This window comes from Amblyomma mixtum, chromosome 4, assembly GCF_055824585.1.
Source record: "Amblyomma mixtum isolate Tamu chromosome 4, ASM5582458v1, whole genome shotgun sequence".
Lineage (NCBI taxonomy): Eukaryota > Metazoa > Arthropoda > Arachnida > Ixodida > Ixodidae > Amblyomma > Amblyomma mixtum.
The window spans coordinates 128484243-128501091 of record NC_143015.1 but is presented as its reverse complement, the minus strand read 5'-3'; the positions used below and the strand labels follow the sequence as shown (position 1 = coordinate 128501091).

At 45.5% G+C, this 16849-nt stretch overlaps 1 protein-coding gene across 10 annotated transcripts in view; it reads left to right on the top strand.

Moving 5' to 3' along the window:
- The window catches only part of LOC149348194 (BAI1-associated protein 3-like), a 397925-nt gene that overhangs the window by 280270 nt on the left and 100806 nt on the right, over positions 1–16849 (top strand). For all 10 annotated transcript variants that reach the window (XM_089587980.1, XM_089587976.1, XM_089587979.1 and 7 more), the window contains one exon: positions 2195–2239. In XM_089587980.1, coding sequence (XP_089444106.1) covers positions 2195–2239 — 45 coding nt within the window. The remainder of the gene's footprint in view (positions 1–2194; positions 2240–16849) is intronic.

Here is a 16849-nt window from a genome sequence, read left to right as displayed (position 1 = left end):
TTACTAGAGTGTGCGGTCATTAGCACTTGCGTCACGCGATGTTGTGACGTTCTGGCGCGGACGCCGCTACCGCTGAGACGCTGGCCACGTGGTGATGACGTCATTTCGTGTGCACGGCATGGTCTCAGCACAAGCCTTTAGGAGCGGATTCTGTAAAAATTGCCTGACGAGTGAATAATGTCGAGAAAATAAAAGTCGCACACTTTTCTTCGCCGTCGCCCACATGAGTGCACCTTCTCAGATGTGCAGTAGTACTACGTGATCATGTGTGGTACATTCGCTTGAGAGCCTACGCAGAGGTCCATATGGCTTCTCATAGCTGTGGCACACCTAAACGACATTCTTTCATGTTGTCGCCGTCCTCCTGGCTTTCACCAGTATCCCGTATTTTCTGTCTCTTCCACAACAGTGATTGGCCCATTTCGCCCACGTGACGCATCGCACGGCTAGCGGCGATGAAAACATAAGCGGATGCTCAAGGCACGGCAGCGTCGTAGCCGATTAAACGAGCGGTTTCGCGAGTGAACGCCAATTGAACGGATTAAACTGTAACATAAAAAACTGTTCATATTAGACGTGGAGAAAAAGAGCAAAACTTCGTACTTTTTATGTGCACTCTTAAGTTTCGACCCTTATTTTCATGCATGGAGTGATAGAGAAATGAGGTTCGATGAGGAAGCCTCCAGGAAAGGGTAATGTCGCTACCTTCCATGTACAACGGTACTTCTGGCTTTGTTGTGCAGCCTTATTTCTATATAGACGGGAAATGCCTGTTTCAGCGGTCGCATATTGTACAACGCCGGCGCGGACATCGACGCCATTTGTACTTTGGGAAAGTTCGATTAGAAAGTTATCGTAGCTTCGTAAAAAGAAAGAAAAGAAAGGCAAATTATTTCGGCGCATTCAATCTACTTTCATTCGACTTTGCATTACGCGAAGCGTGACAGGCTGGATTGATCGATTGGTTTATGGATTAATGGATAACGTTGTGGACGCCTGGAAGAGAATCAGGGGCAAGAGAATGCTGCCCGAATACAGTGGCCACGACCAGCACGGACAGGGGTTACTAGAGATTACTGGCAGATGCCACTGTCGCCCACTAGGCTTAACTCAGCTTCTGATGATTATTGGTATGATGGTCATAAATAGGGATTCAGAATAAAGCCATAATAATGAGGCTTGCCGGCGTTTCTCAATTTTCTTTTCTTCCAACGGCACTGGGTAGAACCCAAAGAAAAAGAAAATATGAAGTCAGTAAAGTTTGGACATCGACTTACTTCAACAGAGAAGCGGCTGCGAAAAAAGTGGCACGAGACTTGACACCGTCAACGGAGAGTCTAATCAACACGTACTAGTTACCTTTAGATGTTTGTATTTATGCACGTAAGTGTTTCTAATGAACCAGCCGATTGGAAGCTTCCGAAGGAAGTGGTACATTTTTCAGCGGGCTTCAAAAAATAAACTCCTCTACCGTGGATGAAATCTTGAGATGAAACATCATATTAACAGGAAGATGTACAAAATCCAAAAATGCATTTGTGCCGGCTCCAGGTGTTCGAAATTAATCCGTAGCTATTCACGACAACGTTCTCTGTGATGTACGTTGTTGTCTTGGCATGTGAAAATTTTAAAACCAAACAAAATTTGTGACTTTTTTCTGGCAGAGACGAAACTACGACGGGTAGTAGAATACAAATTCACCCATATTTTGTATTTTATTTGCTTCTACATAATATTCACGCCAGCGACCAAGGTAGAAGTGAAGACAATCCAGGCTGCACCGAACAGCGCATATCCACGAGGGAAGCGCTGAGGATTCCCCTTATATTCGCTGAGCACTTTAAGGACGAGCTGTGATTACGCGATTTCGTGTGTTGTTTTGACTTTCACTGTTTCTAATGCTCACTGCTAGCCCTAGGATGGCTGAAATAATTACGAGTTAAAAGGCTTCCCCATACTTTTCATTCGACAAAAATGTTGCAAATGAAAGGCCGGGACGTTGCTTTATACTGTTCGGTTTGTGACCTGTTTTTAATGATCTTGTTAAGACGGACGCCAGGTCTTTCCGTGCTGAGAGGCTGCTTTAATCTTCTATCTTTCATGCGGCATCGTAGCGGCAGATGATTAATCGTGCGTATGTGACCTTTTGCCCTTGTTCTTCACCTCATCCCGTGTTTTCTCTATTTGATTGCAGGGATATCGACGACATCTACTCAGATCGACTCCACCTTGATGTCTGGTGAGTGTCTGCCATACACTGCAATTTGTCGAAAGAGTCTGATAGAAAGAGATAATCACAACTATTTGTAGACGTAAAGTAAGGAAAAAGAGAAGGCAGGAAGAAAAAAAAAAGAACAGAATATGAAGCAATGTAACACTAAGCTATATTCCAACTCTCAATGATTAAATTCCGAGGTAAATATTTTTATACTCCTGAATCATTACAACTGCTGCTTTGTGGACCCCTGTGACTCATTCGGTGAAGTTTAAGTCCCAGATTATTATCATCACCTACCGGAGGTTTTCGTTACACACAACTTAATTAGAGATTACCCTCTCCTGATGAGGGATGAATCTTACAGTGTCAGTCTTTCTTCTCTTTTGTGTGAACATCGATCAAGGCGCACACCTTGAAACCAGATTGCTATTCGCATCTAAATATATTGCGAACTACATATTACTTTGTTAACTTCGAATTCTTTTCGCAAGCGCGCTACATTTGTGTGAAAACTATTTCACTACACTTAGTATGCAATAATAAATACTAACATTTTTCACAAGTTCTACTCGATATTTCTGTTGTGATCGTTAATTCGCTGGTCTCTTCTGACCCTCTTGTGTTAGCTCATCTTTAGTGTAATGTTGCTATGCAGCAACGTAGTGGTTGAAACGTTGCTTGGAACGCTCAGTCAATATATGAAACTACTCTAGCATTCCTGGAGGACGCATAAATTAATTTTATGTTGACCATATGTGTCGAATAATTAAAGCTTCAAAAATTTAGCATTGACAAAGTTCTGAACAAGTTGATGTATTATGAAATACTCTCAGGGAAATGTCGGGCCCAATGAAAACAAACAAGACGACGCGGGCACTGACTACAAACTAAAACCCTTTACGCTATGTGTCTTGGTCTTCTGCCGTTTTCGAAGGCAACGACTTCCCGTATAAACGGCTTCCATAAATTCGCTGCGCCATTAGGTGAAGCTAACCGTACGTTTGAGGAGGAGTTTCAAATTAAATCTGCAAACCGCAGCGCAGCTGCTTATTGCGATCAGTCAGTACCTCCCTTACTTACCAGAAATTAAATTGAGATACCGATGGCACAAGCTTAAGAAATTTGTACAAGCGCGTCTAGTTCCCACTGTTGCCACCACGAACTGCGTGGCGCTGAGCACACAAAATAAGCGCGGAAATTTCGATTGTTCGGTAGATCTCATTGATTTTCTGAGGCTGTGGGAAATTGTGCGACCGTAGGAAGCACTTAATATGGTACATTTTTGCAGCAAGGAATAACAGCCGGCCATTAGAATTACTGTGTTCGCGCAGAATCTTTCGGGACTGTCTGGCTTTTCAAAGTTACAGGTTTAAAATATTTCTTTTCAGTTACGCGGTGTTCGCTACTGGTGGCCAACAGATGGAAACAGGTGGCAATAGATGGTGCTAGTTGCTGAATGCCCAGGAATGCTGGGAATGACCCCGGGCTTCTAAAATAACTAGTTCCGAAAGTGGGAAGGGTTGCTATCTATTTCACATTAAGTCTGGCGGCGCGAACGCAAAAATTGCGAGGACACTTTGGCAACAAAAGTGTTGAGAGGCGAAAGCGGAGGACACTATGCCTTGACGACTTCCGGTGGATGTGACGTCACACCTCTCCCGTGGCTATATCGATACCCAAATTATACATCTTTCGGGGATCTTAAGTGTTAATTACGCTTAATTGCACTTTTTCCATCGAACTTGACACACATGCGGCGTTTTTCCCGACCATTGTGTGAGAATTTTCACTATGCCGTGATGACTTCCGGTGGATGTGACGTCACCCCGTTCCCGTGGCTATATCGACGTCTGCGTTATTTTGACGAAAGTTTGACATTTTTTACTATAATTAATTAAATAATTACTCTGCAGTCATCAAACGTGGCTTCTAGGTTTAATTTTCCCTCTTCTATCTGAAGCAACCATTCATTTTCACCTATCTTATTTAGTTCCCCAGTTAACACGCTGCCAAAGGTGTGACACTCTCTGCTAACGGACGGCAGTATGAGCCATTAAAGGGCAACTGCAGCACTTTTTTGAGAATTTCGCGATATTCAAGGATTCAAATCTATGTAGGCTGTGGGTAAAGCATGCGAAGTGTTTTTGCACTAGAATTTGAAATAGTGACGTAATCAATGATTGAATTTTTCGCTTCTCCTCAATGCACCGTAGGTGTGCAGAGAAACTCAGCGTGACGTCACGGTAGGTATCATTTCAAACTACCGCTGTCGTCAGCTACACCCTGCCCTGACTCGTTATACGCTACCAAACAACTCTCGGCAGGGTTTGCCTTCGGTGGCGTTGCTTTTTTCCTTCAAAGCAGGCGTTTACGAGTTGGAAATGTATGCCGATACCTTCGATGACGTCATCATGCACCCCCCACTTGGCGTTGTGCGCTGCAGAGAAGCTTGAAGAGCGTCCGGATTTGAATCGGCGATTACTTCACTATTTCAAGTGCTAGCCCAAAAAGACTTCGCATGCTTTACCTGCAAGTTTCACACATTCGACACCCTTAAGCTCGTTGATTTCTAAAACCTATGCAGTTTTCCTTTAAAGGCTTTCGCCTTAATATTGTTGCCGCGAAGTGGCGTCGCGAAAGCGTGCGAAAAGTAATGTGTGAGCCTTAGAATGCGTTTGCAGATCAAACGAAGCAATGGCACTCGGCACACTTTTCGGAGTAGAAGTTATGCAAACGAGTAAATACTCGTTTCCCCCCAAAAAAATACTCGTTCCCCCCCCCCCCCCTCCCCCCCCAAAAAAAAGGAACACTATGTGTAAGAACGCAGCGTAGTGTTTATCTCTTCTTCTTCGGTGCCCAAAAAACTCCAGCTTGGAACTTTTCTCGCATTGTTTTTTTTTTAATTTCCCGAAAACGACATGAGAAGCACCGCAATCACATCCCGCCATCACACTTTCGCGCAAATGTTCTTTGAACGAAGCGAAACCAAGTCGCATTTGCCGGCTCCATCGTTGATAGATACACGCGTTAGTCGATGAGGCCGCCCGAGGAAATAAATTTTAGATAACACGGAGCCGGTGTTGTAATACCCCAGAGTCGAAGGTAAATGTTGTTTTGGAGAGAAAAGAAAAAAGAAAGTTGAAGCGATTTGGGGAAATTGATGTGAAATGGATCCGTTGGATACAGAGCCGTTCACGGTTTAAATCACCGTTAGTAAGTTTAAGATAAGGCAGGTCGTTGTCGTTGGACACTAATCTGCGTTGGTCGCTTGAGAAAGAGGTGCTGGTTTGCGATTATTGTTGGACAACCAGAAAACATTAGGGGTTCGTTAAGCGAATACACCTTTTCTCAATGCGTGTTGGATTTTACTAGCCCAATTCGCGAACTAATTGTGTTCGATCTCAACGAATCAATGGGCAAAATTATCAGGATAATTTTAAATCAGAACAACTTTTATTTTCTGCTTCTGAAGTCACTACATTAGACTGGCGCATTTAACTGTTTACTTCATTGGAAAACAAAAAAGGTATGCTACCAGACAGGCCGCCACGGTGCAGTAGAGTATGGTACGTGACTGTACGAAATATTATGGCATGCCATAGTATGCAGTGTTATGCTAAGGTTTATGGTTTATTGGGGTTTAACGTCCCGAAGCAACTTAGGCTATGAGGGACGCCGTAGTGAAGGGCTCCGGAAATTTCGACCACCTGGGGTTCTTTAACGTGCACTGACATCGCACAGTACACGGGCCTCTAGAATTTCGCCTTCATCGAAATTCAGCTGCCGCGGCCGGGATCGAACCCGCGTCTTTCGGGCCAGCAGCCGAGCACCACAACCGCCGAGCCACCGCGGCGGGGCTTATGCTAAGGTATGGTGTGATATGGCATGAAATGAAATGGTATGGCATGGTATGGTATGGTATGGCATCGTATGATATGGTATGATAGGGTATGGGATCGTATGGTATGGTAGTGTGGTGCGTAGTGTAGGGAGGTGTGATATGATGTGGTATGGTGTTGTGTAGTCTAAAGTGGTGTGGTATGGTATCATATGCTGTGGCATGATAGGGTACGGTATGACATGGCGTTACATACTATGGTAGTGTGCGGTATTGTACGGTAAGGTACAGTATGGTAGGGCGGTTTTAATACATCGAAGCGGCATCTGCTTTTTTACCGTGCCCTGACATCGTACAGTACACGTATGTCTTTTGAATTTAGCCCCATCGAAATCTGCCTCCAGCGGCCGGATTTCACTCCCACGAACTTGTTTTCACCACCAGGTCGGCTTAGCCATACAGCCAGCGCGAAACATGGCATATAAAGTGGACTTACGAGTGAGTGGAGGTGTGAGATGTGCTTCGGATATCATTATATGAACCTTTGGTATTTTTCTAGCAATAAAGCATTCCAGCCTTGTTAATAACAACCGAAATTAATTCCAATTTTTGCTTGTAGTGGTGGTGCTAGTAGGAAGCGCAGTATGCGCAGCAAGGACTGTCCCATGCTGAGGTTCTCATCGCAATAGCAATAGCCGGGATTTTATACCTGGTTTATACCGGTCTTTTTCGCTCACAGGTTATTCTACCGCACATTACATTCCATTATGCCAAACTGTACAAAGAAACCAATCTCAAGGATCCAGAAGCAAGCATTTATTGAAAGGACACATATCTCAGTTTCAGTGACATTCTTCAGCTAGAACATTATTTAGTAAGGACTGCTTTTTCAATATGATGCCATTTCTGCGATGTTCCGCCAGAAGCACGGTCATAAAGTATGGCTTTGAAAAAAAAAAAAGAAAACGTGGGAGGGGTTTACAATATACTTCGCAAAAAAAAAAAACGCAGGATAGCCTTTGTCGCTTATGTGCCATATAACCGAACACATAAAAAATGCCCCACGGAAAAAGTCCAGGGCCGTATTGCGCAAGATTAGCCTGGAGCGCTACTCAAAAGAGCATGATAGAAAGGAAGCCTTTTAAGCGGCGTTCTTTTTTCTCTTTTCGCGGAATATAATCAGAATGAGGTTCTTCATACTTCCACTTTCAAATTCTCTAAAAGCGAGGCTTTTGAAGCCGAAGAGATCGAGAAACGATTACATACTGGTTTGCTCAGTGCGCACAATAAAAATTGTAAACGGAGCCATTGTGCGCACATTTCGCCGATTCTCTATTCCTAGTACACTCCCGCACACGAGAATGAGAAATTATTAATTGCCGGTTTCTTCATTCTCTCTTTATTCTCCTGTGTTTTACGGCGCTTTCTGCTTCTTTCTGCGTTTATTTGTGGAATCGTTGAGCTGAAGAGCTTGAACGTGTGGGCGAGTAAGGGCAGTAACAACCACGGTACGCATTGTCGCACTAATAACAGAACAATTTGTTACAATCGTCGCGGTTTTTTTTATAGTGACAAGAGTTTTACGCAGTTCTTTTTCTAAAGAAGCAGCAAATTATTTTAATTGGTTTACTGACACTAAGGTATTGAAGTACATTTAGGCATCGTTTTCCACAGACCCGAGTGTTGGATAATGACTGCTATTTTCTTTGCTTTTCATTCTTGACTTTGTCCGGTTTCTATGCTTCAACTTTTGCTAAATATAATCGCTGAGTTATGTCCTGAATTAGTGCTTTTATGATGATGGCACGATGCGTTCTCAAATTGTCCGTCAAACTGTCAGAACAGCAAGGAGGTGCTTAAGAGCAACTAAAAGGCATAGCAACAGCTTCTTATTAGGTGCGAATCTTAACCGCGAAAACAGGGATGGAAAAAGAGACCTGCAATTAAAAAAAGAATGTCAAAAGAAATTATTTGTGGGACGTTATTATCAATCAATCAATCAATCAATCAATCAATCAATCAATCAATCAATCAATCAATCAGTCAGTCAATCAATTAATACATCAATAAATCAATCAGTCAACCAACCAATGAATCAATCTATCAATGAATGAATGAATGAATCAATCAATCAAATCCGAAACGCTGCTACGAGGAACACAGCCTGGTATCCTGGTAACGCCCTGCCAATCGAAGAGTGAAGTGAAGCGAAAAGCAGGAGGAGGTGTAGGAGTCCGGAGAATGACGAGAGCATGGACAAGCACTGGAGACCCTGGACCCGTGGGCTGCTATTGGGGGAGCCAGGCAGGAAGGCAGGGAGGCGCGTAGGACCTCATGCCGTATTCATTCGCAGCTGCCTCTACTTCCGTCCGCAGCCGCGCAACGTCCAGCCCGGTAGTTGGGTTGACCGCGCTCTGCTCATTGTGGCGACACTGCGGAGTCCGCGTTCAGGAAGACAGCATCCCACGCATTTATCCAATCGGGAAAACTCAAGGCCGTCGCTACGCGGGAATGGCCTCGTTTCTGTTTGCTTGCCTCCCGACGACGGGAATCCGGGCGGTCGCCGGCGAAAGCAGGTTCCTTCCGCCGATGCCGTACTCTTCTGGAACATAGCGACTCTAAGACGGTGTTGAGAAACCTAGCAACAAGCATTTGCTCAATCGTATAAAGAAAACGGAGACAAAAGCTGAAGGTCGTCGTTTCCCGAAAGTACTTTTTTTCCATTTTTCGGGATCTGAAACGCGCGTGCTGGGACGAAAACACCTCTGTCGTGAGGATGTACGCCGAGATTATCAAAGGTATTTGCATTTTCCCGACGAAAGCGAGTGGTGGCATTTCCAGCTCACCTTCTGCAGTCCGGAGGAGTAAAACATATAAAGAAGGCTACAGCGTCCACAGGGAAAATCTTTTTACACTCTGGAGATTGAATTAGGAACCCAGAACTTGACGACCCGCTTCGGCGTCTTGCGAAGTGATGTACACTTAAGCTGATGAGCTTTTACTTTCCATGAGCGACGATGCCTTATTTCTGCTCTAGTTGAGCCGTCGTTGTCGCATTCTCTTGCTATGTTGTTTTTTATATTAAAGTTGTAATGGCGGGCTTCAGCACTGTTAGGAGCGCTGGCTGTTACTCCAAATCGATGCTTGTAAGCAGTAGCTTCTTTAGGAAAAATAATTAGCTGGCAGAAAGAGCACAACGCGTCTTGCATAGTAGCATAGCATAGACTGGGACAATTCATTGTTCATTCTTTATTTTACCTGTCGAGCTATACTACAGGTTTTTAACGCTGGCCCAATGCAGTGTTATGTAAGGGAGGCGTTGTTGTCGCACGCACGCACGCACACAAGAAAAAAAACAGAAAATATGCTCTAACCGCTCTTAGAATAGAAATCACAGGGTGCGCAACGCGAACCGAAATATGTAATGCAGTGTTTGGGAAAGAGGGAAGGAATAAAAAACATTTCTCCTTAGGGAAATTTATGTATATCACCTATATCGGGGGTAGCACCACCTCACACATTTGGGCGCTACATGCCTCATATAATCTTGGGAAGAAGGAGAGGAGACACAGACCTTTTCTCTTTTTGTTCGCTTTGCTATTTGTGGACTTCATCGATGGCAGGTGAGCTGTGCGCGTTCGGGTGAAAAAAAAAGAAGCTTCTGGTAATAATATATCCTAACGCAGGCCCCGCATAGTAGAGACGGCAGATCTGCTAAAGAAAAAAATAGAAAAAAAAATAATGATAAAAGAAAGTGACAACGATGTGGAGGAGTAAATAGGAATCAAAGAAAAATTAAATGGAGAGAAGCAAGAAAAAATAAGCACTGCAGGACAGAACTGAATGAAACAAAACGAAAAAAAGACGTACAAAAAACCGGTATAGAAAGAAATAAGGCAGGAGCAGGAAAAAAGGCGGACAAACAAAGGAAAGCTAAGCGAAGACGAAACATAGAGCTATGGTGAAGAAGAAGAAGAAGAAGAAAGAAGGCGGTAAACGTGTATAGGCGGAAGAAAGAGAGAAAGAGGAAATGAAAAGAGAAGAAGGATCCTAGCGCCTGGATGTTGCGAAAAACGTTTCATACGCTTCGTTTTGGGCGTTATTCCTACGCAGCAGCGTCACGCGAAGTCCTTCTTTTATGTTCGGAGTTCTGGCTCAAGAAATGGCGGTGCTGGTAGACGGGAACGGCTGGGAAAGGTAAAGAGTACTCGAGAGTGAAAGCCTCATAACGGCTAGCACCGCGCACCAGAAACACACCGCCCCGTCTCTTGTCCGTGAGCTTGCCTTTGCTATCCGTGGGAGATGTTTATCCACCAACAATGCCCCACGAGTGCGCTATTCCTTGGTCTTTGTATACCGTATCCACGCGAGTATGTGTCGGTAGCAATATAGGCTGTCCGCCGCACCTGCTGTTAGTTTAGCACTCGGCAAAGAAAGGTAAAACATTACGGAGTGTTCGCTCTATCGCTGCGCAAGTCGCTAAACTGAGCGAAAGCTTGGTGCTTACAGCGTTAGCGCGCAGCGCCTCCTGGTGTGTAGAGTGACGCATTTTGCACAAGGCGCCATTTTCGAGATGTTTTGATATAACCTAGGCGAAAACTTAGCGCTACTATCGCCATTTGGAGGTGGCTTGTGTGAGGAGGTCACGCTAATGCCCACGCCGTGGCTCTCATGAACAGCCTTCGATGTACAGGTGCCTTCAAAAGTAAATGGAAGGCAATATTAACGAAAAACTTAATTACTTCCACCAATTCATGCATCTTTGAATACATATGTGCAGTCTAATTGTAATTTTGCGAATTACACCGTGCACCAACAAACATGGACCATTATGTTTTAGATTTACAGAAATTAAATTTTTTTGACAAAGTCGCCTTCCATTTACTTTTGACGGCGAGTGTACAATGACTTCGAAGCATTTTGGTCTTCTTCGATACGAAGAAGCGGAAACGATAACTGCTTGCACCTTTTCCGTATCTCGTTACAGGGCCTAGTCGTTTTGTGGGTGCCCACCAAGTTCAGGCCCACACAGTTCGTGTGCCCTAAAGTTTCTAATCCGCGCAAAAACATGCTTCTCTGGGCAACTAGCGCCATCTGTCTTATCGGTGGAGATATATTTCAATTGTAATGGTGAGAAAACAAGAGTGCGGTTATATCCTGTGGGAACATGCCAACTTAGGTGGCGTACTCTTCGTGCTTACTGCAAAACATTTACTTCTAAAATACGATTCCTGCGCTCGCAGCGAATAATTCCGGCGGCCACAGGAAATAAATGATATGTATCGAACGTTCAGTACTTCCGCGGTTATTTTGAATGCTGAGTGCCATGCGGCACGCAGTGGCAGCCGCGCGAACTAAAAGCGTTGGTCCAGATTTACGGGGCTATGCCCACCTGTTCGACATTACCACATTGGCCAACAGGCAGATGGATACAAGTCGTCGTTTCTGATACGTTAGAGGGACCTTGAAGATGATGATGATGATGATGAAAAGCCTTTATTTAATAAAAGAGGTGAGGCTTTCTTAAAGAGCCCCGCAATGGGTGGAGTACCTTGAAGAGGAATACTAAGACAGGCTAAACTGATAGGGTAGGCTTACCTGACAGCAAATATGTCATTTTTACCAAAAACGAGGCTTTTATAAGCAAGAAAATTGTGTAAAAGCGAGGTACACATGGCGCCACCACTGGAAGGTTTGAGCAACGGCGGCGAGTTAAATATTCATAATGAACGCTATTTCGCCGTCCCATTGGGCGATTATCAAGAATTCTTCAAGCGCGATTCAGGTGTCCACTGAGCCAGTTATGGGTCTTTCCTTTCCTCAAAATGAAGGTCTGCAACGTTGTCAACGCCAGAGCCAACAAATCCAGTGAACACCGGCGGCCTTTTGCTCCAGTGCCGGGTATCTGAGAAAACGACATCAACGCAAACGCAAACAGCGCACATCTCTGTCATTACCGCCACGTCGCTCAAAGCGTGATTGAGGTATCCACTGACCCAGGGAGCCAGTTATGCACGTTTCACCTCCCTTCCTGACTTGTGCGCTCAGAGGGAAGTTGATGAAGACGACTAGGTGCAATGCGCAGCGCTAGAGTGTGTCGCAGTTTAATGCGAGGCGTAGAGAGAGAGAGAGAGAGAGAGTGAAAGGAATTTTAATTAGAGGAAAGGAGGACAGGTCGGCGTGATCGGCTGCGTTGATATCATAGTGCTATCGTGCAATGGCCAGCGAATCTGATCTGTTCCCGCCGCCTGGGGTTCGAAACCCAGTCGGGAGATTATTTATTTTATTTCTGCAGGTGTCTGCGAAGCTTCAGACAAACCTCTCCTTTTTCAGGATTGCTAGTGAAATAGTGCTTTCGTTATGAAACGGCGTTAGTTTTCCCGAGAAATAAGTTATGCGTGTTGTCTAGTTTTATACTTCCCTTTAGTGTCCCTGTAAGAGTGTGATGACGAAGTGGAGGAGAAGGGTAGAACTTTATAGGAGGCCAGTAGGGGGCCTGCTGAAAAGGGGCGCTTCTCCGTCAGGGCGCGCTGCTGGTCACTGATTCCAAAAAAAAGCAAGCTCTCCTGGAGAAGAGCCATGTATCACAAAATGTGGCCGAACAGATGCGCGAAAGAGTGCGTGTGGTGTGGGGGCTACGCCACAACGTACCACGCCACCTGGGGCTGCGAAAAAAGCCCTTTACTACCAAAGGTAAATAGCGCTAGTCTAGAGCAGTGGGAGGCCCTCCTGGCTGACTCCGACCCGAGCACTCAGCTTATGCTGGTGACGAGGGCCAAGGCAGCGGCGGAGGCCAACGGTATCCTGGACTAGGGAAGACCGACCACTGTAGCTCCACATCTATCTATCCCCATCCCCCTACTCCCTAACTCTTCCTTTTGAAAAAAAAAATAAATAAATGTTTTTACTACTACTACTACTCCTGGAGAAAAGGGTAGGGTATGGGAACTAAGGGGTGGTACTGGCAGCATTTACACAAGAATAAGTGGCCTAATAACAGATTTATATAAGTCATTATTATTAGGGAAAACAATTACAGGGGGAGAAAGACATACAAGAGAATACACACACACGCAGCGCTAACAGGCAAACACAAAAAAAGTGGCCGGGTGACTAGAAACGTGGCTCTCAGGATTTGAAGCTTGGGCTAGTTGCTTGCTCACATAGGAAAAAAAAGTTTACCCGTCAAGAAAGACGTGGAGACGAAATCATACAGAGCGCTGCTGTGCCTTGTCATCCTCGTATGTCTTCCACTTCCAATTTGAATGAGGGCATGAAATCTTGATTTTCCGCGTGAAATTTTCACTCACATTTGCATCCGCACTTCTCAGCGACACATTCGCGTCAGCATCGCAGAACTCACGTCAAAAAGAACCCAGGTGGAATATCACTTCCACAACACTAAATAAAACGCATTCCTTTAAGGCAGACTAAATACAACTCCGCATCCAACTTTTCTTCTCAGTTGAAACAGATTTCATGCCTCTGGGTTTGTACATGTTTATCCGGGAGAAAAAGATTCATTTATTGCTGAGAAAGTTGTATTACAAGCTTCAGAGAAGCAGACTTAGCTTCCACACGTATTATAATTATTGGTATTACTATTAATGAGTAAATGGCCACCGCGGTGGCTCAGTGGTTTTGGCGCTCGGCTGCTGACCCGAAAGACGCGGGTTCGATCCGTGCTGCGGCGGTCGAATTTTGATGGAGGCGAAATCCCAGAGGCCCGTGTACAATGCGATGTCAGGGCGCGTTAAAGAACCCCAGGTGGTCGAAATTTCAGGAGCCCTTCACTACGGCGTCCCTGATAGCCTGAGTCCCTTTGGGACGTTAAACTCCAATAAACCAAACCATTAATGAGTAAATGAATATATGTTTCAGAGGATGCAGTGCACATAAAACGAAACGCCGACTTATCTGCGGGTAAACACGGTATCTATATACAAATACCCTTCAGCGATGCGGAGCGGCACAGCACGGCTCAATAGCGTGTTGTTTCCCCGAGCGGCGCGCAGCTGTAGCCGGAACCCAACGGCGACGCCCTTGCAAGAAGAAGGAGTGCTGGCGTTGCTATCCGCCTGGTGGCGGGAGCCATTGAGCGTCGCTCGGGCGAACCTTTTATCCACACACACCGCTGTCGGCCCTTCCGCTTTCTCTTCGGCTTCGATTGCGGAGCTCCATTGATCGACCTGTGCGGGTCTATAGCGACCGCCCGGGGTGCGAGCAACGATAAACGTGACGGCGCCGGACAACAACGCTCGGCGACACCTGCGCCCGCCGGTCGCCGTCGCTCGGAGTGCGCTGCTGGGGAGACGCGACTCAGCGAAATTTATCGCGGCTGGGTGTCGCGATTGGGAACTTCGCGGAATTTATCGCGGCTGGGTGTCGCAATTGGAAACTTCGCGGAGGGAGCGCACAAGAAGGCCGCTCTGTCGTAGCTAATTGCTGTCGCTTATTAAAAGAGGAAGAAAGACCGGCTGTCACTTCGTAATCAAGAGTTCCATATTAGTGGCTCATATTGAATACCGGGAATACGAGTCCATATAAGATAGAAAAATATTTATATAAACATGTTCATTCCTCCGATTCCTCAGTTCGAAAGCTGGTGCAGAATAACGGGAGAGTAGGAAGGAAGGAACTGAGAATGAGTTGAAAGAAGAGCTGAGAAGATGCATTATAAAAAGAAAAAAAGAAAGCTAAGAAAGGAAAATAGAAAAAAACGAACGAACGAAGGCGTAGAACTAAATAGAAGAGAGATGAGAGGTGAAACGAAGAAACAAGAGAGTGCAGAAAGGAAGGAAAGTAGAAAGAAGGATAGTAGGAAAGTGGAAGGAAGGAAGGAAGGAAGGAAGGAAGGAAGGAAGGAAGGAAGGAAGGAAGGAAGGAAGGAAGGAAGGAAGGAAGGAAGGAAGGAAGGAAGGAAGGAAGGAAGGAAAGGCACCAAGATGAAAAGAAAGGGAGGATATGAAGGAAATGCCCTTAAAAGTGGTGTTATGAGGATAAGAGGCGTTTCATTTTCTCTTTTTGTCTTCATCGAGATCGCTAACGTAGATGCCGTAACCTTAAAGCGTTGTGTCGCGGAGAATGTTATCCAGGCGGAGATTTCAGACAATGCGTGGGCCTAGGCTTGAAACCTGCGTGCTGACGTATCTTGAGCCGTTCATTTATCAGCTCGAATGTACGGGACGCCACCTTGACTGCGCAGGGGTAGTGAACGAGGGTGTTCAGCGAGACACACTGAGGAAAAAATGGGAGGGATACCTGAATGAACGGTTACAGCAGGGCACCGAAAAGCACTGCGAAGGCGAACACCTTATTTTCTTATAACGAACGCTAACCTAGTCCGTAATGCACAAGGGCCCTAGTCTAATCGACATCATCATCATCGACGTCGCAAGTTTGAATGGAAAGGATAAAATAAAATTCCTCGTTTAACTTAAAAACTTTTCAGGAACAAATGACTTTTAGGCTGCTTAACAAACCCGACAAAACCGCGAAAGCAGGAAATAGAATTTCACCGAGAACAAAAATTGGTTGGAAGTAAACTACGAAGAACGAGCATATCTGTGAAATATTCGTGGTTAATCTCGAGAAACTGAACCTGAGAATGTACATATGACCGTCCAGAATACGATCGCAACTTGAGAATGAGAACTGATGGTATTTAGTGCTAGCGCGACACGACAGCAGTAATTGGAGGTTTCGTAGGAAAAGGCTCTTGCGTGGCTCGGCAGGTGTGGCTTAATCAAGCACAGGCAGCGAACTAACACGCTTCCATCGAAGGTCACATAATGTATTCCTGTTTAATTGTCTCTTGCCTCACCGTCATTCTTTGTTTCTTAGTGCTTTAACGAATCCCGAAATTGCACTTTAAATTGTGAACATAAAAAAAAATACCCTTGTCAGTGGCGATCGATACCGCCCCTTACTTCAAAGAGTAGGGTACCTGCTCTCTATGACACCTCTCCGCTACTAAAAAGAGTAAGTGCTCTTCTATAACACCCCTTCTCTTCTCCAAATAGTAGGGTCCCCGTCTATGACCTCCCTCGCCTACTCGAAGCAGTAGTGGAAGGGTATCTAATTCTGGCTGACAAGCCTTCGCAGAAAGGCAGCCCTTGGAAGACACAGATGCATGTAATGGCGATACCATTTCCAAGCAATGTCAATGCATATCACGCGCGCGGGGTATTTTCGGTTCTTTCTCTCCCTTTCTCCATTTTTTTCGCGTCCCGTTGACAACAGGCCTTTCACGTAACAGGCCGTGTACAGTTTCCACGCGGTACGCTTTTGTGCGTTTTTTTATCCCTTCGTTCTATCATCAGGCATTTATGTTTTGGTCTACGATGTTGAATACGCGCATGCGGCGTGACACAGCGGGGACTCTCGCTAATGTTTCCATACTACGAGCGCATTTCTTTCTCTTTTTTCGTTCTTTCTCTCGGCTCGCCGCCGATGTCAGCCTTACGGGAGGGCCGCGCACGGAGGTCAGGCGCCTTTGTCGATGCTCGCTTAGAGCAAACAAAGGCCTTCCCTCTCCCCCTTCCTTCTCCCCCTTCCTTCTCCCCCCCCTCCCCGCGTTCTCCTTCCTCCCGCACCCTCACCCCCTGTATCGCCGACGGATTTCTCCGGCGACAACACACCGTGTTCATTTAAGTCCGGCTTTGGCTCGGCTATTTCTCGTCTCACGCCATTACCTCCGCCCCCAATTCTCCTTTCTTCTACGCGGGCTTTTCTTCACCCATCCCCCTTTTTCCCTTCTGTTGGGAGCTCAGACAGCGGAAAGAGTGAAGAGA